Raw genomic sequence first — 21,855 nt, forward strand, 5'->3', positions numbered from 1 at the left:
GGACTTAAAAAAAACGTCAGCCCTTTTGGCCCACAATTAATAAGAATGCCTCAGTGGTTGAGCATCGACCTATGAACCAGGAGGTCAGGGTTCGATTCCCGGTCAGGGCACATGCCCAGGTTGTGGGCTCGATCCCTAGTGGGGGGCGATGCAGGAGACAGCTGATCAATGATTCTCTCTCATCATTGATGTTTATCTCTCTTTCTCTCTGAAATCAATAAAAATATGTTATATATATTATAAAAAGGATGCCCCTTGCAGGTGTACAGTCACACATCAAAGAACCCCTGCCGACACCTGTCCTCCACTCCCAGGCCATCCCATCCCAGGGGGTGGGGGCTGGGACCAGGTGAGGACGGGGTGTCCTGAACCTCACACGGGCCTCAAGTCCTGGAGCCCAGGCCTGGCTGGGAGGCCGCCTGCACTCGGGAGGACAATCCAAAGTGTCTGCTCTGGTGTGTTAAGGGGAAGACGGCCGAGAGGAGGACAAGAACAGCTGAACTTCACTCAGGAGAGTGGCCTGCGCTCCGGGGAGGACGGACAGGCAGCCCCAGCAGGTCTCAGGAGCCCGTCTGTCCGGGCAGCTGGTAGTGCCGCTGGACATCCCAGCCAGTGGCGAGTTTCCTGCGCGGAGCTGAGTGCACAGAGAGCTGAGCAAACCACGCCGGCCACCGACGTCCTCCCGGAAAGCCACTCTCCACAGATGCTGCCACTGTTCCAACAGGTTCCGGAACGTGCCTGGGGGATGCCTTCAGAGCCACTAGGACATTCCTGGGAGCAGCCCCAACACAAGCAAATCCTTATCCTAGTGCCAGTCTGTGAAACGGCCCGGTCAGCAGGCGGCAGGGGAGCAGAGGCAAAGCTGGGCTTATGGAGCCACCAGCCTCCCTGAGGGCTCCTCAGCTGCCCCAAGGACGGCAGCGGCCTGCAGACACCATTGCTGTGACCCCCGAGGGACACGTGGGACCGTCACCCACTGGTCCACCACAGTCACTGGCTCAGTCCTCACCCGCGGGGCACAGCAAGGTGTCGTGCCCACCGCCTGCCCCAGGCCCCAGCTGGGAGCCCTGCGGCCCCGCATGCTGACCTCTCACGTGGCGCACGTTCTCCTCGGCGGCTGCAGGACAGCCAGCAGCTCGGTGTTTCCCCATTTGGAAAAGGAGACGGGATACAGTCAGTGGTCGGGCCCTCAAAACAGGAGGGCCCCCCCCATCCTTCCCTCCCCTGAAGGGCCCGTTATCCGTTCCAGCAGGTTCCTCCTGCGTCTCATGGCACAGGGTCCCCAGCAAGCAACCTGGGCACAGAAAATGTGGGGGGCTTTTTGGAGTTTACAGGGGTTCGAATGGATGGGGCGGGGGTTTCACTTCTTTTCCAAGATCTCTTCACTACGGCACACAATTTGTTCCCCCTCCAGATGACCGCTTCCCCTCCAGACAACCCAGGGGCCAGGGGTTAGTGCTCTGCCGACGCTGTGTCCAGCCGGGCCGGGCTCAGGGCAAGCTGAGAGGCGGGAGGCTCGGTTACCTGACGTGCCCGCGGAGAAGTTCTTGAGCGAGGGCCTCTGGACCACCGTGTAGGCCTCGCCGACCACGAAGACCTTGTAGAGGACCGCGTTGTGGTTGATGAAGTTCTGGACCACGCAGGGCGGCTGGATGGCGCTCAGGCCCTCCTGGTTGAACACGATGGCCATCTGGGGAGACAGGGCACGGCCTCAGCGCACCGCCCTCCGCCTCGGACGCCGGTGCACCACCGGCCCTGCCTACGGCCTGACTCGGCAGGGCTCTCAGCGGGGTGAGTGGAGCGGGGCTCAGAGGAACACTGGGACCAATCCACTCCCCTGGGTTGGAAACCCGCACACAGACCTGCCACGCGGGCTGAGCTGGCTGCACTGCGAACCCCGTTCACGCTGCCGTGCAGGGAACGGACCCTGGCTGTGTGCTACTCAACCCTCATGACTTCCTTGGAGGGCCCTCCACACGGCCTGGGACGGAGAGGCAGAAGCCAGAAGACTGTGGAGCAGGAGTTGGGAGGCCTGGGTCAAAGCCTGCGATGACGAGGGCTGCCTCTCACTGTGCACCCGCGACAGGCCCTGTCCTGGCGATGACGTGAGACGCCTGCGTGCACCGTGCACCTCGGAGCTGGGCACGTCATCAGCCCCTTTAGGGATGAGGAAACCGCGGCCTTGAGAAGCTCAGGGCTTGCTGGAACGTGACTGGGACTGCCCGGCCCGCGGCCTTGTCCTCTTACACGCAGACGGGCACATGCTGCTCCCCGTCCCGACGGGAGGGTCTGCCAGGGGACTGAGGGAGGGAGGGCAGACGCTAGAGAAATGCTCTGCTCTGGCGGAGGCTGGCTGCAGGCCCCCTCGAGAGCTGACAGTGCCGGCCGCAGCTGATCCCTCGGCCCGCAGGCCCCAGAGGAGCCGCCGATGCTGGAGGCTGCTGGGAGGGCTCCAGCCTGACAGCTGCTGCCTGCCCCCCTGCTGCCCCCACGTCAGCGCCACCCAATGTGCCTGGGCTCAGCCGGACGGGGAGAGAGTAGAGACCCAGGTCACATGGGAGACAAAACGCCCCACAGTGACTGTCTCCTTAGCCTTCGAGGGGAGTGAGATGGTAAGAGGGCCCGACGCGGGTTCGAGTCCCAGCGCCACACACTGCACAAGCACGGCAGGGACTTGCCCTATCCAAGCTCCACTTCCTCACCTGTCTGGTAGCATCAACCCCCAGGGACAGGCTTGGGGGCCGGAGGAGCTTTGAACTTTGGTTTAAAAACGGGTGAGGGACAGTCCAAACTGTGGAGCAAACAGTGTGCTCGCCTCGGCTTACAAACAGCACACAAACCAAACGGTTCTGTGAGCACCAGCCAGGCGCACGGAGTGCCCTCCAGAGGGTGAGCGGACACAGCCAGGGGGTCCTCGCTGCTCTCACACCGCAGGCACCCGAGGAGGTGAGGAGCCTGCCCCGCCCGCCCCCAGGCTCCTGCTGTGGCGGGCACCCCACTGGAGGGGGCCCTCTGATGCTAAAGCCTCCCAGGAAGCAGGGCCCGCAGCCCACACCAACCCCTGGTGTCCCTCCTCCGGGGGAGGGTGGGAGAAGAGCTCTCCCTGAAACAGCACTCTGGGGGGCGAGGCTGGGGGACTGCTGGGCTGAGGGGTGACACAGCCTCCCCAGAAGGCACTGCGTGTGCCTGAGGGTCCGTCTGAACCTCTCCCCTCTGGGAGGACCAGCAGGTGCGTCAAACACGCCTGGTGCCGGCCCCACGCAGCCCACGCAGCGACGCCCGTATCCTCCACAGCCACCATCCGTTACTCATGTGGGCCAGGCGCTCGGACAGGCTGGGCCATCTGCCAAGCCACACAGCTCGGCCGCACATGGGGCCCGGGCCAGGCCCAGCCGGGTCTGTGTGACCGGCAGGGCCCCCTCCGCACAGGCTGGCTGCTCTGACTGGGCTGCTCCTGTCACCCATGACTGGGTCCTCCTTCCATCCCGACGGCCCCAGGCCCGCACACAAAGAGGACGCGTTGGGGGGTGGGAGGGCCAGGTGGGCGGTTGGCAGGCCGTGCCGGTGCCTGTGAGGGCAGAGTGGCTGCTCTGAAGCCTGCTGCTCCTCCGGGGCCTGGCACAGAGCACACGGGCACGGAGCCCAGGCTGGCCCACGAGGGCTCCCACCGTAGGCGGCGCGGGCCTTTGCAGCAGGCCATGACTGCCTGCCCCACGTTCTTCCCACGGCAGGGGTGCCCCTGGGCCTGGCAGCCCCACCGCAGCATGTACCGCAGATGCCGACAGGGCGTGTGTACACAGCGCCCCATAAAGACCCGCCAGGGTCAGGGCACAGCATGAATCCTCCACAGGCCCACGTCTAGTCAGGAGGCCCCGGGAGCACTGCGGTGGGACCGCCAGGGCCAGGCTCTCCCAGAGGGCCTGTTCCCGGGCTCGAACATCTACTGCCCCTGAGGGCGTACAGCCCCCCTGAGGGCGTACCGCGCCCCTGAGGGTGTACAGCGCCGGGGGTGTGGAGAGCCACAGGCTACGTCCCAGGTGTGGCTCCCAAGGGTAGTGAGGGCCACAAAGACCCCAGGGAGCCCCTGCTGCTGTCTGCTCCTCCTGCCCCCAAGGGCCTCCTCACTTGCCTCCCACCACCCCTCACTGCTGTCTGCTCAGCGACAGTCGCCCACTCTGGGTCAGCTCCCCTCCTCAGCATCCTCCCGGGCAGCCGCGGTGGGGTCAGGAATGACTGCTGGGTGAGTAAGGAATGGATGAGAGGGAGCAGCACGGTGCCCTCTCCTCCTCCCCTGCCCTTTCTCAACGAGCAGGACTGCCAATCCTTGTCGGCAGTGAGGGCATCTTTCCGGTCCGCAGCCCTAGGAGGGGCCCAGCCCAGTGCCTGGCACAGAGCAGGCACCAGGGAGTGGTGACCCCGATGGGCCAAAACATGGAAAGCCGAGGGCAGGTCAGACGGGTGTGAGAGCTGCCGCAGGGGCTCAAGTGGCGTCTTGCACAGACATCCGGCCCTTGGCGACAAGGACAGGCACCCGGGGAGGCTGCAGACAGACAAAGCCACCAGATCAGGGCGGGGGAGGAGCAGGGGTGATGGAGCAGACTCAGCGGGGCCCAGAGAGGCTGTCAGGCGGTCAGACTTTCCACTCACCTCGTGGGAGTTGGTGCCATGAGCCACTCTGGTTTTGCAAACTGTGGGTGGAGGTGGGGGAGAGAGAAGCAGAGAGGAGTCAGCAAAGTCATCCGCCCACAGAGCCCAGCCCGGCAGGCACGGGGGAAGCTCAGAACTCCTGCGGCCTCCAGGGGAAGGGGCAGGTGGGGCAGGGCCCACACGCTGACGCAACAGTGGCCAGCACCACACCCGGGGGATCTGGACCCATTGCCACAGTGTGTGGGGGAGCGGGACCCCAGGCCATGCCCTCCCCGGCAGCCAAGGCCTTTATCCACCCGCTCCCTCCCCCACACAGTGTAAAGCCAGGGGGCCCTGGCAGCCCCGCCCGCCCGCCCGCCCAGCAGAGCCGGGGTGGTACACACTGAATGGGAAGGTCAGGCCGTTCTTCTCCAGGAGCTGCATGGTGTCGTCCCCGCACAGGCTCGTGAGTTCCATGAAGGGCGGCGAGCAGATCCTGTCATCTGCAGACAGAGGAAAGGCCGTCAGCACGCTCCCCGGACAGACACACCTCCCTGGGGCTACCTCCATACCCTGCTGCCCCGATCTGACGCCCCAAACTCCAGTCATGTGCGCACAAACACAGCGGCATACTTTTACACTACACCTCCTAATAACATTCCTGTAATTACAAAGCCAACATATAACTGTACAACCTGAAGACCAAAGAAGAGTAAAAACCACACGCCTTCCCCACCACCTCAGCCTTAACGCTCAGAGCTTTACAACAGGACAGTCGCGTAACCTGATTTTCACTCCAGACACAGGAACGTTTTTCGGGCTCATTAGAGACTTTCCCCACCACATGCGGCATCAGCTTAACAGCGATCGCAGGATCGAGGCTGCGCACTGAGCTCAGCGCACGTCTCCCGCTGTAAGCTGTGCGTCACCTCAAGTCTGCAGAGTAACCCGGGGAGGACAGCAGGGCCGGGAGGTTAAAGGGCGTGCCCGCGGCTGCACAGCCTCCCACCTAACCAAAGGTGGAAGCCAAAACAGCTCCGACCCATGCAGTGAGTCTCGCCTGTTCGTCTGGCTTCCTCACTCCCCTCAAACACCCCACTCCCCTCTCCAGCCCCCGCCCAGCCCTGCCCCCATCCCAGGCCTTCCTTCTCACCTGGACACCTGGGCTCGCCTTGGGGGAAGCCAGTCCTGAGCAGGGCAGGGGCTGAGGGGAAGCCATGACCCTCGGCCTGGCCCCTCCCCAGACTGCGGACCGCACACTGACGTTTACTGCTGGAGCCACTTTCTGGCTACTTGCAGCCAAAATCACCCTGATGTGTCCGTGAAATCACAATTAGAAACGACTACTGTTCCTATTTTGGTTTCAACAACCGTTCGCAACAAGAGAATGTGTTGGGACTCAACTAACCCTTAGGAGCTAGAGACACAGTGATGAACACAGGTGCCCGCCCCGTGGAGCTCACAGACGATGGACGAGACGGACTTGCTGACGGGTAAAATGGACAGTGAGACGGCACTGGCAGGGAACACAGCACGAAACAGGGCGCGGGGTGTGGGGCAGTGCGTCGCTGAGCAAAGACGATGCGGGAATGGGCCTGCGTGGGGGGCAGGCACACCCCAGCAGAGGGGCAGCTGACACAAAGGCCCTGCTGACGGACATGCTGCTGTCTGATGCACAGATTGGACAAGCCTGCGACAAGGACGGTCACGTCAGTCAGACTGGGGACCGAGGGCACCGGGCCGGGTGGAGGGCATCGGGCTGGGAGGAGGGCACCGGGCCGAGTGGAGGGCACCGGGCCGGGTGGAGGGCATCGGGCTGGGAGGAGGGCACCGGGCCGAGTGGAGGGCACCGGGCCGGGGGGAGGGCACCGGGCTGAGTGGGAGGGTACCGGGCTGGGGGGACGGCACTGGGCCGAGTGGGAGGGCACCGGGCCGGGTGGGAGGGCACTGGGCCGAGTGGGAGGAGGGCACCGGGCCGGGTGGGAGGGCACTGGGCCGAGTGGGAGGAGGGCACCGGGCTGGGTGGAGGGCACCGGGCTGAGAGGAGGGCACTGGGCTGAGTGGAGGGCACTGGGCCGAGTGGGAGGAGGGCACCGGGCTGGGTGGAGGGCACCGGGCTGAGAGGAGGGCACTGGGCTGAGTGGAGGGCACTGGGCCGAGTGGGAGGAGGGCACTGGGCTGAGTGGAGGGCACCGGGCTGGGTGGAGGGCACCGGGCTGGGGGGAGGGCCCCGGGCTGGGAGGAGGGCACCGGGCTGAGTGGAGGGCACCGGGCTGAGTGGAGGGCACCGGGCTGGGGGGAGGGTACCGGGCTGGGGGGAGGGCACTGGGCTGAGTGGAGGGCACCGGGCTGGGGGGAGGGCACCGGGCTGGGGGGGAGGGCTGGTGAAGGAACGAGTGAAGCCAGCATGTTGGGGGCAGGAGACACGCCGGCCCGGCCCACGTGAGGAACTGTGGTGGCGGAGACTTTTCCAGCTCAACCCTGGGAAACTCAACAGACGCCAGCAGCTCCTGGCCCCAAACACCAGCAGAAGAGCCGGCGCGCTGGGAGCCCGGAGCCCGGAGCTATTTCTGGTTTCCCGAAAAAGGCCGCTGTGCTTGTTTCTCTGCCGCCTTTATTTCTGGATGGGAGCGGGAAAGAGGCTTTTTTTGGTGAGAAGGTGGGCTGCGTTCTGTCAAGAGCTGAAACTTCAGCCCCTGGGAAACTGAAACACGCCAGAGGCGAAGCTGGAGGCCCTGGAGATGGGCAAGTTCCAACCGCGTGCACCAGCCCAGAGGGGCAGAGGACAGGTCAAGGTCACACACAAGCTGCTGGCAGGCCCAGCGAGGGAACCAGGTGTCCCGAGTCACACACCACTGCCCTGTACACGCTGCCAGTGGCCGCACTCACCCGGCTGCTGCGGGACTAGCAAGAAGCTACAGGCTGAGCACCAACCGGTGGATCCCGAGGACAGTGGGGTGGGAAGGGCAGATGGCGCTGGGAAGTGTCGCTCTGAAGCCCGCCTCTGAACCTGGGCTCGCTACTCACTAGCTGTGAGTTTCCGAAATGACTGAACTCACGGGGCCTTGCTCTCCCGTCTCTAACCAGGAGCCAGGCCTCCCTGGTACCTAACAGGCACCCAGAAGGCAGGCACTGTTTCTGGTACCACGCTGGGCACGGCCAGCTGGGGCCACCCACAGGGGATCCTAGGTCGTGGCCACCGGTCTGTGTTCAGCGTCCTGGGGTGTGTCGCTGCCGACCTCCCCCTCACTGGCCTTCTCCCGGTGCCCAACATGGTGCCGGCAGGGCAGGCTCTGCCTGTGGCTGTGAAGGGGGCCTCAGCGGGGTACCCGACCCACATGCCAGACCTGGCCTGCCGAACGCCCTCACGCCCTCACGCGCCCCCCCTCCCCGCCCCCCGGCCTGCCTCGCCCAGGGCTTTCCATTGGAAAATGACAGGGCAGTCACCTCCATCCCCTCCGCCTGCCTTTCACTTCGCCAAAGAACGTTCCGGCACGAGCATCGCGTTTGTCTGCTCTGCCAGGACTGCGACTGAACTTTCCCTTTTTATTGCTCTTACTGGACGTGCCCTCAGTACTTTCCCATGACTTTGCATGTCCTGTCACCCGACCGGCATGTCCTGTCACCCGACCGGCGACATTTCCTCTAGTTCACATTTGTGCCAATTTTCTTCCCCCACAGACAGGACTCCAATGCACATCTTAGGCACAAGGCCTTGTGCTGGGGATAAGTCATTTCCACAGACCCGGCTCCCCGAGGTGGGTTTTGGAGTCCATGGGAGTCGACATTTCTATGGTTCTTGCCACACAGTGTCATGTCGCTTCCCAGAAAGTCCGAGTGCTTTGCCGGCACACCAGCAATGAAGGGCCTTGACCACACGACCCCCGCCTGGGTCCCACCTGCAGAAATCGGGGCCATAGCCGTGTGAGGGAGGACGGCAGGCGACATGGTGAATGACCCCATCTGGCACAGAAGGTCACTCTGCCAGTGGGCCCCCAGCAGAGTGAGCCGAGGCAGGAAGACACCGAGGGGCTGCCCCGGGGGGAGGGGGGGCAAGGCACACGCCTGACGCCGTCAGCAAAGCCCTGCGCTTGGGGTCAGGACCAGCATGCAATTAATTCCAGCCGCTTCCAGGCCACCAGGTGGCTGTGCAGGTCTTGGGCTCCTGACGAGTGGAACAGGGGTCCTAAGAGGCCAGTCCTGTCCACCTGCTGGAGTTGCAGAGAGAATCAGGGATGAGAAGAAAGTGATGCCGCGTCTGCAAAATGCCAGGTAAAGATGCCAGCCCCTCCCTGGGGTGCGGGCAAGAGCCTGGCGCAGCCATCTGCTCACACTCCCTCGTAAGGGGAGGGGAGGCTCTGGGTCCAGGTGCCACCACGAGCCAGGCAGCGGCAAGGGGCCCTTTGCCACCCCCAGCCCCCAACAAGGGGAGAAGCAGAGACAAGGGCCGTACAGAGCATGTGGCTCAGATTTTTAGCCAGCAGACGGGAGGGACTCCCAACCCCAGGAGAGCTGGGATGGTGGGTGGCAGCAGCCCCAGCCTGGCACTAGGGAGAGTGTGGCTCAGAGGGCAGACTTCTAACTGCATTCAGAGGGCTCTGCAGGAGGAGGCGACATCCCAGAGGGCCTTGCTGGAGGGGGAAGTTTCAATCCATTCAAACCCTCTGCCTGAGCCAGAGCTGCCGCCCACATGGCGCCCTCCTTCCAGGCAGAGTGTAGGCCCATGAAGCAGGGACCACGTTCACAGCCGAATCCCCAACGAAGGAGTGAATGAACTACACCAGGGCTCCCACGTCCTAGCCCAGGGCACCCAGACGCTGCCTCTCAGAGCTGGGCTGGGTCCCGCTTCCCTGGCCTATTCCCTGTTCCCAAGGCCCCACGTATGGCAGGAAACAGCCTCTGCAGGAGGGCGAGGAGGTCCACCTGTCACTGAACGGGGTGGGGCAGCAGGATCCAGGTGCTCTCTCGATCTCAGAGCTGGGGGAAGACAAGTGCCCTGACTCGCAGGCCTGAGCCTGTGCATATGCTGGTCGCTCAGGGCCCGGGGACCCCTCCTCTGGTCAGGGGGCCTCCTCTGAGCACCCGCTGCCCGCCACCCAGGAGGCCCCTCATCTCAGTGACGAATGATGGGCCCCCTCGCACAGACTGGGCCCCGGAGGCTCTGCGGGGACTTGGGCTGCCGAGGTTTGAATCCCCCTCCACCTCCGCTCAGCTGCGTGAGCCTGGCAAGGCACTTCAGCTGCCTGCGTTTCCTTGCTGGAAAGAGGACAACAGTAGCTACTTCATAGGGTTGCCCCCTCCCACATCTGGAAAATGCGCTTTTAGGTTATGAAGTAGTTCCTAAACACAGCTCCCCCGGGTCTGGGCAGCTCTGGGACAGGGGCAGGGGCAGGACAGGCCCTGCGGCCAGACTGGGGCTTCTCCCAGCCGCCACCAGATGTTCCTGGAGTTTAGCAAACAATTCCCTTTTTGGCACCCTCACCTCCACCATCTTCCCCCCACAAACCACCAGATTCCTGGCGTTGTGCCCACCTCCCCCCCCACCCCAAACCCAAGTGACACATGGCTGCTGGATCCTGGCCCCTTTTAAAGCGCCCACCTCTACAGTGAGGCTCCAGAACTGCCGCTGGCGGCTGCGTGACAGCTTTTCCAGGCCTCTGCCACCTGACCCTGCTCACCTTCCTGCTATGGGCTGCACTTATCCCCCCAAATTCGCATGCTGAAGCCCCGAACCCCAGCCCCTCACATTGTGACTGTATTTGGAGGCAGGGCCTTTTAAAGTGGCGATTAGGTTAACATGAGGCTTCAGGGCGGACCCCAATCCAATCTGACTGGGGTCCTTATGAGAGGAGATTAGGACACAGACACACACAGAGGAACAACCGTGAGAAGACGCAGGGAGGGGACAGCCACCTACCAGTCAAGGAGGCCTTAGGAGAAACAAGCTTTGCCTCGACTTTATCCCTGGCCTTAACGTCTGTTGTTTAAGCCACCAGCCCGTGGAGCTTTGCCGTGGCAGCCCGGTCAGATGAACACACTGTCCAGCTCCTCACGGAATGCAGCGCCCACGGTCACTCCCAGCCACACCCCGGCCAGTGGAGTGCTCTCCTCTCCATCCCTCCCTCCATCCCCTGCACACACCTCCGGGGCTCCCCTCCTCATGGCAACAACCCACTCACCCCAGCATCCTAAAGCTCCCGGAAGTTCCTGAGAACAGCTCTTATAATAATGCCCGCTCCTACCATGGCCCCTGACCAGGCCTCTCCTACCAGCAGTCTCATTTGTCCTAGCACCGTCTTTCTCACACGCCACACACTGCCTTGTTGGATGGCTCAGCTCGTGTACCCTATTAAATTCCCACATTTTGGTTCTGAGTCAGCAACCAGACAGTACCTTCCTTGGGGTCAAGACTGGGCCCTACCCCTGGCCCAGCACTGCTCAGAGGAGGCAGGCGTCAGCAAGGACCATCTCTCGGACAAGCGTGCATGTGTGGGGTGAAATGAGAGAGAAATAAAAGTGAGCTGTAAGTCCTGGCAACAGAAAGAAAGGGGGCCTGCAACTCCCCAACCTGCCACTGTGTGGCGCTGTTGGCCTGGCACAGCCCTGATAACTGTGGCCACAGACTTGAATGGACAAAGTGGGAGAGCCTGGCCCATCAACCTGCAGGCTCCAGCATTCATGACTCAGTGCCCGATTGTTCAAAGTCACCTTCCCGCTGCTGTTACACTGTTAGGGGCACGAGCCACATGCTCTTGAATTCTAAACAGGAAAAGACATCTCGTGTATTCCGGGTGACCAAGTTCCAGCCTGACAGAAGCTTTGAAAACAACCCCAATGGCTTTTTGGCTCACAATGATGGCAGCCACCCAGTAATTCAGAATAATCAAGTACAGCTGGGAGAGCAGCCACAGGCCGGGGCCAGGAGAGGCAGCCAGGAAAGACCTGGATGACAGGCCCATGGAGGAGAGGAAACGCAGTTGGGCCTGCGACTGCGGAGGGCATCCCCTGTCCTTACCACAATGACCTGCTCCCACTGTCCAGTGTCATGTCCCACCCACGGGCCTGGCCAGGAAGAGCCCAGCACCCCATCACAGCAACCACACGCGAGGCCCAAGTCATACCCCACCCTCATCTGGTCGCTCCCCTGGGGGGTGACCTCTCCTGGGACACCCTCACTGCCCAGGACTCCACCCCTCCCCTGCCCACTTCCTCCAGATACATCAGAATATCTGCTCTTAGTATTGATTCCCCCAGGTACACGTAGAAATGGTCCCTTGCTCCGCCCCCACATGTCCCCAAGTACCCACTTCCACATTCTGCGTTCCCTTTACAGTAGGTGACTCGCCTCCCCGTAGCACAAGGGCCCTGCAGGCCAGGTGCTGAACTGGGGGGGAGGGGGAAGCTTCGGGCTTTAAAAGGGTGAAAACAATTGGATGACAGGTCGTCTGTATCTTTATGCCCATTTAAAGCCCCAGATGAGAAACACATGAAAAGTTCCAGCCCTTGCAGCCAGCATGGCCTGGGGAGCCTGACTCATGCAAACCACTTGGAAATTGGCCAGGCCTTTGGGTCAGGCCCAGGAGAAACAGATCCCAGCCCCCCCTCCTCTTTCTCCCCGCTCCTCGCCCTTTGCAGCTATGGGCATGCGCCGCTGTGGACTAAGTGCCTGGATTCTGAGCCCAGGTCAGTGCCTCACCCTGGACTGCCTGCCTCTCTGTGCCCCAAGCAAGGCCCATCTCTCTAATATGGGGACAACAGGCCCATCCTCCCCCTCGGGTCGTGGTGCGGCCCTGCACCACGTGTGTGCGGTTCACTAACGAGCACTAAGCAAGGCTGTGCTGCTATCAGAGCTGGGTCTGCTCCCCTATTCACTGAGGTCCAGTCAATACCCAGGATGTGGAACCTACAATGGGGCCGGTGCTCTCGGGAGCTGGGATTGTCTCGTGTCAGGTGCCCCCTGTGGGGTAAGGAGAGAAGGTCCTACCTGGAGTCTCAGCACTGAGGCGCTCAGACCGAGACCAGCAAGGTGGTCCACGGGGAACTGGGCCCTGACAGGCAGCTTGGGGTAAGCTGGATTTACAGGTGGGGCTGGGGCTGCTCATCCATGCAGGAATCTGAGGCCTAGGAAGTTAAGTTCTTCTTCAAGGTCAAAAGCAGTATGTGGCAGAGTGGGCGTCCTGGGCAGGCAGCCTGCGCCACAGCCATGCCCTTCCCCATGCCCTCCTAGTCCCCTGGAGACTCTGGGCCTGGAAGGGGTTAGGGAAGGTTCCGTTCCTGACTCAGAGCCCAGGACACAAGGCCATCGAGCTGGCTGTGTCCCCGGCACTGGTGGCCAGACCCTTTGGGCTGCCGGGGTCTTGGTGACCTTGAGAAAGTGCCTTCACCTCTCGGTGCCTTAGTTTCCTGGTCTGTAAAATGGGGAGAAGAGCAGTCCTGCCAGTAAGGATCCAATGAATTAATACACCAAACACAACAGGAATCGGCATGGAGCAGGTACCCTCCATCGCCATCGTCACTGGTGTCATTACTTGAGGGTCCACTAGTTTTAAAAGTCCCGGATCCCATACGGAGCCTAGCTGCTCTGCATGGAGACAGAGCAGAGTACTTTTCCTGCCCAGAGACAATGCTCTTTACATCAAGCTTTGGAGGGAGAGCGAGCTGCTCGTCCATCCATCTGCCGGGGCAGAACCCACACTCAAAGCAGACCAGCAGTAACCGTGCAGGCGCCAAGAGGGCTCCCTCACTCCCTGTGCTTAGAATATGAAGTTGGACCTGGGCTGCTGGTCGCCAGCAGGGCCAAAGAACCGGAGCTGGCAGTGAGGGGTGAGCAAAAATGACAAGGACAAGCCAGCCTGACAGTGTGAGTGGCCCAGGTCTGAGCTCTGAGGCGCAGGGTGAGAACTCCACAGCAGTCTCCTCCAAAAGCCAAGGGGAGGAGTAGGGAGAGGAGGGGCCGGGGGGGGGGGGTAGGGGCTCTAGACACCCAATGTGGCCGCGGGATGGTGAGAGGGCCTGGCCCCAGCCCTGAGCCCAGCACCAGCAGGGCTCTCCCAGAGGGTACCGTTCCGTTCCTGCTGGTAACGTGCTCTCTTACTTGCCTGGCCTTGGCCTCTTGAACCTGCCCCAGGCACTTCCTCCCCTCACACCTCCACTGCTGAAACGGAATCCTTGCTGCTGAAGCCGGGAGTCTGGCCCGGGCTGCAGGCTTATTAACGCTGGTAGACTCCAAGCCCCGCCCTGGCCTCCCTCGGTACCCATGGAGGCATCCGCTCACCCGAGCCCACAGCACTGCCCGGCTGTGCCATCTGGCTTACGCGCACCACGGCTGTGGCTTGTTCTGAGTTTCCTTCTCCTCTCCTCACCCTTTGCCCACCCTAAACACAATGCCTGTCACCAATGCCTGACAATGCCACCCCTCCAGTATCTCTGGGCTGTCCCCTCTACTCCTGCCCACTGCCACCCGCTCACCCCCACCAGGCCCTTAGCATCTCTCCCCCAGCTCTGCAGCAGCCTCTTGCCTCCAACCACAGGCTTCGTCCAAACTGCATCGGAGGGCCGCTGGGACTCGGCGGGTGACCCCTCCAGCAGCACAGACAGCCCGTTTCTCCCGACCACCCTGCTCGCTCTCTGGAATGGCAGCCCCCCTTTCTCCTGCCAGCCCCAGTTTCAGACCCACTTCGAACATCACTCCTCAGCAGCTTGTTGCCACAGGTGGCCAGGGACCCCACCTGCCACAGGTCAGCCCCTCGTGCGTCTGCTTCTTCTGTATCTGATTCTTGAAAACACCCGTCCTCTGTTTGCACACTGATTGAACACCTACTATGTTCCAGGCCCTGCTCTGGAGATTCAAGGTCCCCAAAGACACACTGTCCTTAAGGCCTTCGGTTGGGCAGGAAGAGAGAAGTGAGAGAACATAAAACACAGTGGGATTGCTGCTGTGACCCAGGGCAGCAGGGGTCTATGGGAGCAGAGGGGAGGGCACGGAGGCCCACACAGGGAAGGAAGTATGCAGCAAGGAGGGCGACCTGGAGGAGGTCACCTGAGCCAGAAGAGGAAACCAAGGACAAAGATCAAGGGCCAAGAGGGGGCTGCTGAGAAGGCTAGCATGGCTGCAGTGAGGGGAGTGAGGGCCGATGTGGCAAGCGATGTCCCCTGGGGAGGGGGTGGGCAGGGGCCACAGGCACTGGCCACAGAGGTAGAGAGACTTCATGTCCATTAAATTCAACTTAACTTAAGGAGTGTGCGAGGAAAAACTCTTCTGTGTGCTCAGGTGACGGGCAGAACCCTAAAACGGCCCCCAGACTCTGTCCCCTGCTGTGCGCGCCCCGTCATCACCCGCCGGACGTTTCCCGGTCAGACATTGCCCTGGTCAGGGGCTGAGCAGTTTTCCTCCTGCCTGACAGGCCAGTGACCGATTTCCTCTCGAGGGGACAGAGTGCTGCAGCAGAGGCCAGACACGGCCCAGGTGGAGGCAGAGGCTCCTGAGCCCACTCCAGCCTGTGTAACGGCTGCTGGAAACGCGGATTAACTCCGTGGCAGCTGCTCCCAGGGATTTACGGCCCCTTCCGGGCCCAGGCAGACACTGGCTGGCCCCACTCAGCTCCGACTCCCACACGCAGCAGCCTTTTTTTTCAAGGCATTTTTAAAATAGTATTTGAAGTGCTCCCTCTGGCAGCACATATTTTAAAAGCAGAGCAGAAAACGTGAACCTGGCCGTAGCGCAAAGAGGAAGCGTCCATCAACGCAACGGTCCATATTCTGAAACCATGAGACAATGTCTTTAATCCAAAAGGGGCTCTAACCAATCAATAAGAAAAACACCACAAACCCAATAGAAAAATGGGAAAACGAGATGAAAAGACTCCCGCAGAGAAAACGGCTAATAATAAACGTGAGGAGATGCTCACTGTTGCCAAAAGAAAAAGCAATGCGAGGTGAGATGGGCATCGCTCGCTGGCAGGCAGGCGCAATTAGGAGTAAAGTCTGTTTAAACTTTCTGCAGAGCCATCAGGCAAGATGTGCCAACCTGGGAAATGTTTATGGTCATCTCTGATGGAAAAATTCCACTTCTAGGGATTAATTCTAGAAGTAGGCAAAGATCTGTGTTTATTGCAGTTTATTTTCTTAAAAACCCAAATCAAGCTGGAATGACCCAACAAGCCCGATATAGCCGAGTGAGTTACGACGCGTTCACCCACATGCTGAACTATGCTGCCGGCAAGGACGACGGGGCAGACCTGACCTCCATCATCTTTACGGGCTGACGTGGGAAGAAGCCAAGATATCTATTAAGTGAGAAGAAAACAAGTTTTATGAGAACATATGTAACATGACACTGTTCCTATTTTTTTAAAAGCACAAATGTATTTATTGTGCAGGAGAAGGGTCTAGAAAGCTGGATTCCACACCGTTAGAATGTATCTGGGAAGCGGGGCTGAGGCTGAAGAGGTTGGAGTTCCAGGGAACAGGGCCCGGCCCGCTGACGGACTCCAGGGCGGATCTGTGCCTGTGCGCGCTGGAGGTGAGCGCCCTCGGGGGCCTGCGGACCGGACTCCCGTGTGCGCTGGGTGGGCTGGCCTCTGTTCCACTGATTCTGAGACACATTTTTTTTTCACTGCCCATCACTGAGGTTGAGATGTTTCATTGTCGATGGCGTGTCACAATGTAGTCAGCAGTTTTTCCCAGGGCAGGGCTGGATTCAGACCCATAAGCCTCCTGATGTGGAGGAGGTGCCTCCCTGGGCTGGGCCCACAGCCGGTGCTCAACCTGCCCTGGTGTGGGGGCGGTTTACTGTGGGGCCCACAGCACGACCCTCCTCTGCAGGCCTCCACCTTCACCTGAATGGGGGTCTCTGCCTGGGTGGCTGGTGGCGGCTGGAGTGAAGACGAGCACAGTTTCTCTCTGGGAGAGGAACCAGTAGCCAAGTGCCTACCCAAAGGCCCCACCTCCCCATCAGCTTAGGGGACCCATGCCACTTCCATGACCGCCTGCTCCAGAAGCTTGGCCTGGCCTGGTGCCCTGCCCTCCCTCACATCAGACCCCTTGATGGGGGGCAGCCTCTTCTCAGCTTTGCCAGGCATCACAGGGGCCAATTCTCAGAAACTCACTTGAGGTGTGAAGAATTTTCCTAGTGGGCTGATCCAAAACTCCAGCCTCCTGCACAAAACCAGGGCTAGAAGCCAGCCCTGACTCAGGAACGCAGTCCGTGGGCGCATACCCCCCTCCTCTTGGTCCTCCTCAGCTCCAGCCCCCCACTACCCACCACAGCTTCTGCCACATTTCCCACCCAAACCAGGCTCCCAAAGGACCAAGGAGAGGGAGCTGACAGCATCTAACTCTGAGCCACGCTGCTGCAGGGACTGGAACCGGACCTTCCGCACACCTCCCCACAGTGGTGCCGACAACCTTGCAGACGAGCAAACAGCTCAGACGGCAGCCACTGCCCAGCACACGAGGGGGCTGCGATGTGAGCCAGGCCTGTAAGCAACAAAGCCCTGCTCTTTCCCACTCCATATGTGCTGCTGCTCTCAAGAACCAGGCAGGATTCTGTTCCCTCCGTAACACACAGGGCAGAGCTGCTGGTGGCCACCAAGGACCTTCTCTCGTCAGTGCCATTGCCTGGACACCAGAGGGCGCCCAGGAGCCGTGCCAGCTGCCAGTGTGGAAGGCCCCCAGGCTCTGGGGAACCACTGGCCCTCAGGCAGAAGAGCCCCCAACTGTATCTACTATGTCCATGGCCTTGGTCACTCCCCTCCTCTCCCCCACCAGGCTCATGGAGGAAGCAGTACACGCGAGGACTGGGAGTCCCATTCAGGAACTCTGGCTAAGAGCACAGCCAGAGGTGTGGGTTCGAATCCCAGCTCTGCCCCCAAGTAGCTCTGTGGCCTCAACCAACATAAGCTCAATGCACTCCAGTGTCCTCACCACTATGGGGTGACAGAGGTGCCTTTCTCACAGGTCATCGTGAGAATTAAGTTAGCTGACACATGTAAGGTGATTCTCACCGTGCCTGCCTGTGCGCTGACCACACAGGCTCAGAGGAAAGGCGACCTGCACAGGCCACACACGCAGAGGACATGGGGGACCTGCGCTCAGGCCTCGACTCCAAGCCCCCTCCCCACCCTGCAGCTCGCCACGGGTGGGCAGGACAGCCAGCCCCCACCTCCGAGTGAAAGGGCCTCAACTCCACACACCCCCATGGCAGATGCTGCGTGGGAATTATTTCTCCTGGGCTGTGAGGAATGTTGTTTTCTCTCACTTGGTGTCTGGATCACTCCATTTCAATCCCGCCCTGATTAAATTCCCATAAAACCACAGGCAGCGTCGCTCGGGCTGCGGTGTGCACAGCCCTCCCCAGAGAGGCCCGCATCCAAGGGCCATCTGTCACCCCAGAGCACACGTGTGGGAGGCTCGGAAAAAGGAGACCAGGATAGCGACCCTTCGCCTGCAGCTGATCCGGCCCGCTTGAAATGAATAAAACTAAAAAAAAAAAAGACCGTACCCTTTTATGTAATGATGTTTACTTTGAATTTATATTAGTTCACACAAACACTCCATCCATGCTTTTGTTCCGGCCCTCCGGTCCAGTTTAAGAACCCATTGTGGCCCTCGAGTCAAAAAGTTTGCCCACCCCTGGTCTAGCTGCTCGGCGTGTGACTTGCGTTCTGGCCAGCGGTGTGTGAACTGAGCATGGTGTCGTAACTTCCAGACCTTTCCTAAAGGTGGCCAGGGCTGCTTCCCTTTGCTTCCCTGTTCCTAGCCCCCCTCTTCTCCACCCCCACGTCTAAATCCTGTGATGGCTGAGTTTAGGCACCACCTTGGGCCAGGAGGGCCACACCGCCATGCGCTAGAAGCCTCAGTCCCAGCTGTCCCACACAGGACCACCGGGCGACCTTCCTCTGGGCTCGTACATGAGACCAAAGGGGGGAGGGCGGGGGTAGTCTGAGACTGTCAGGTCTGACTTGGAAAAAGGACCCTGCTTCCCCTCCAGACTCAGAATGAGAAGAGCTCAGGGAACATAAAAGGAGACGGCACTGACCACCCGAGGCTGTGCAGATCCTGACAGGTGCGGCTGGAGCTCCGGGCAGAGGGCCTCACCTGCCCCACAGCCCATGCTCTGCACGGAGGGAGCGGGCTGCTGGGCGTGGACCCCTGTGCCCACCGCCCACCCCACTGCAGAGCCCCTCGCCTGCCAGGCTTCTCTGCAGCCGCCCAAGCTCCTGAGGACAGGAGAGCAGCTTCCCCAGAGGCTGAAGCCCCTGCTCCCAACACAAAAGCAGTGTCCCTGGGACTGCTAGAACTGTCTGAGGGATTTAAAAGGGTAATTATAGCTGTTTACAGCCCGCCTGAGGGCTGTGTCCCTCCTGGAATCGCAGTGGTGGGGGAGGAGCAAGAGCGGCACCAGGGTGCGCTTCCCAGAGAAGGTTCTCATCTGCCGAGGGGCTGGCCTCTGGGGGGGAGGGGGAGCCAGCAGCCTTCCCCATGAACAGCTCCAGGAGGGGTGGGGGGGACGGGGGCAGGAAAAGGCTCTATAGGAAGTCTCGGCCTCACTGCCCTGGAATAACACTAGCCGGGCTTGGCATGCACGATAAGGAAAACGGAGGGTGCAGCGGTCACGCCCCCCGCCCCCGCCCCCCCCCCCCCACCCACACAGTTCCTGCTGGCCTCAGACCAAGGCCGTATTTAGGGTTCCTCCACCAGTTCTTGCTAGGCCTGGAGGCAGGGTGCCCCCAGCAGGCAGCTCCTGAGCTAAGGACGCCCAGGTTTGAGGTTTCCTGGACCTAGCAGAGTGGGGTCTGATTCCCCCACTGGGAGCCGGTCACCAGGCCCCCTGGGCCTCTGGCTGGGTGAGTGTCCCCCTCACAACAGGACACAGGTAATGGCCATTAGAACCTGTCTCCAGGCCATGGCTGGTGTGGCACAGTTGGTTGGAACATTGTCCTGTACACCATAAGGTGGTGGGTTCCATCCCCAGTTGGGACGTGTACAGGAGGAAACTGATCAATGTTTCTCTCTCACATTGATGTTTCTCTCTCTCTCTCTCTCTCTCTCTCTCTCTCTCTCTCTCTCTCTCCACCTCTCTCTTTTAAAGAAAAAATCAATACACATATCCTCAGGTGAGAATAATTTTTTTAATTAAAAGAAAAGAATGTCTTCTCACTCACCAGCTCACATGCCTTCAATGACTGTCCACAAATGAAGTCCCCCCCCCCCCCGCCCCGCCCGCCACTGCATGAGGTACTCCTAGCCTCCACTCTGACCCGGTGGTCTGCAAGTCCCTCACCAGCACCGCACACTTCAGCTCTCTCCCCACTTTGCTCACTTCACACCCCTGCCCTGCCTGGGAGGCCCAGGCTGTCACTCCCTCTGCACCTGCCCACCAGGGCGGCCCTGCATCATGTGCACCCTGTGGTCCAGCCCCCACCCCTCAACCCCCACTGGTCCCTGCTCCCGTCTGGACATGCTCATACTCTAAGCCAAGGCTCACCTTTGACCCTCAGCCCCGATGTCTTCAAGATCCAATCCAGATGCTTTACCCCCTTCCATCATAAGGGAGCAGCAACAGCAACTGCATTCCCGTGACCCCAATGGGCTGGCACCCATGCTACCTGCTGTCAGACATCATCCCAGTTACCCCAACCCAGGAGCCCATGGATAAACCACTTGTTACCTACATCTTACAGAAAGCCAGCAGGGGCCTGGCCAAGACCGCACAGCAGCAAAGTGCAGATTCGGGCCGGTGTGGCTCAGTGGTTGAGCGTCGACCTATGAGCCAGGAGGTCATGGTTTGATTCTGTCAGGGCGCATGCCCGGGTTGCGGACTCCATCCCCAGTGTGGGGCATGCAGGAGACAGCCGATCAATGATTCTCTCTCATCATTGATGTTTCTATCTCTCTCCCGCTCTCCTTCCTCTCTGAAATCAATTTTATATATATTGATTTAGGGTTCCTCCACCAGTTCTTGCTAGGCCTGAAGGCAAGGTGCCCCCAGCAGGCAGTTCCTGAGCTAAGGACACATAGGTTTGAGCGTCCTTATATATTTTAAAGCCCGGATTCGGATACAATCTATCTGTCCCCTCCAAAAGCGGGGAATGCCTCTTTTGCTCTGAGAAAGCCTCCTTCGAGGTGCCTTCCTAATTCCACCAGAACCAGAACCAGCACTCTTCTGATGGGCTTGTCGAGGACACGAGCCATGGCTGCCAACCTGCCTCTCCTCCCACTCACCGGGACTTCTCACCTGTTCATACAATCTCCTGTCCCTCCACACACAGTCCATGTCCAACACACACACCTGGGAAGGGACGGATTTTCTTTCCAGAACCAACATTCACCCAAAGCATCACTCTAGATCTTCCTCCCCCCCGGAGACTCTGGTGGACCCAGGAAAGGAACATGAGGGGAGGGAAGTTGACATCGTGACTGACTACTCCTGACCCAAGGAGGAAAGGGCGCTGGTGTGCCCACTTGCCCCCACTCCCTGCAAGTCAGGTCCACGATCTACCCACCTGATGAATCCCAGGCACCCAGGGAGTCAGGCCTCGAGACCCCCTACAGGACGACCAGGTCCAGCATCCAACTCTCTCACAGGGCAACTTCCTTAAGGATTCAAGAACTCACCAACTCCCCTAGCCAGGGTCGTGGCTGCACCTATGCCAGGTGCTTGCTAGATGCAGGGCCTCTGGCCATGGGCATGGCAGTCAAGCTCGGGGGTTAGGAGCTAGGGAGCCTGGGTAGAGACCGGGCTATGATGCCATTTACGGGCTGTGACACCAGGATGTCTGCTGACCTCTCTGAGCCTTCGCATCGCCTGTAAAATTAGGGCAGAGACCTCCTTCGTGAGCGCACGAGGAGAGTATAAGGAGAAGGCTAACCCAGGACCAGGCACCTGGCACACCCAATAAATGCTGCTCTCCATTCCCCTCATGGTCCTGTGAGCCAAACTGCTCACTGGTCCCACCAGCACAAAAAACGCCTGGGGCAGGTCACCCAGGTCAGGGTTCCAGGCCGTGTGCGCAGGCCACACGCATGGTCTGGACGGCAGAGCAGGGGCTGCCTCTCCAGCCTGGGATGCATCCCTGCAACGCCCGAAGCGCAGGCAAAGCACATCTCCTCCCAATTACACAAGCGCTCTTGCCGGCGTTAAGCAGACAACCAGGGGCTGGCTGCTAACAAGACTCTTTCCAAAAGGCATAAACAAACACCTTGGAAAGGAGTCCGACTCCTCGGAGC

General features: G+C 60.5%; 1 protein-coding gene across 2 annotated transcripts in view; it reads right to left on the reverse strand.

Annotated features, from left to right (window-relative positions):
* The window catches only part of ITPK1 (inositol-tetrakisphosphate 1-kinase), a 132,367-nt gene that overhangs the window by 11,473 nt on the left and 99,039 nt on the right, over window positions 1-21,855 (reverse strand). For both annotated transcript variants that reach the window (XM_081103838.1, XM_081103837.1), the window contains exons 5-7: window positions 5,031-5,129; window positions 4,648-4,688; window positions 1,525-1,690 (exon numbers count right to left, since the gene is read on the reverse strand). In XM_081103838.1, coding sequence (XP_080959964.1) covers window positions 1,525-1,690; window positions 4,648-4,688; window positions 5,031-5,129 — 306 coding nt within the window. The remainder of the gene's footprint in view (window positions 1-1,524; window positions 1,691-4,647; window positions 4,689-5,030; window positions 5,130-21,855) is intronic.

This window comes from Myotis nattereri (genome assembly GCF_964212035.1).
Source record: "Myotis nattereri genome assembly, chromosome: 1".
Lineage (NCBI taxonomy): Eukaryota > Metazoa > Chordata > Mammalia > Chiroptera > Vespertilionidae > Myotis > Myotis nattereri.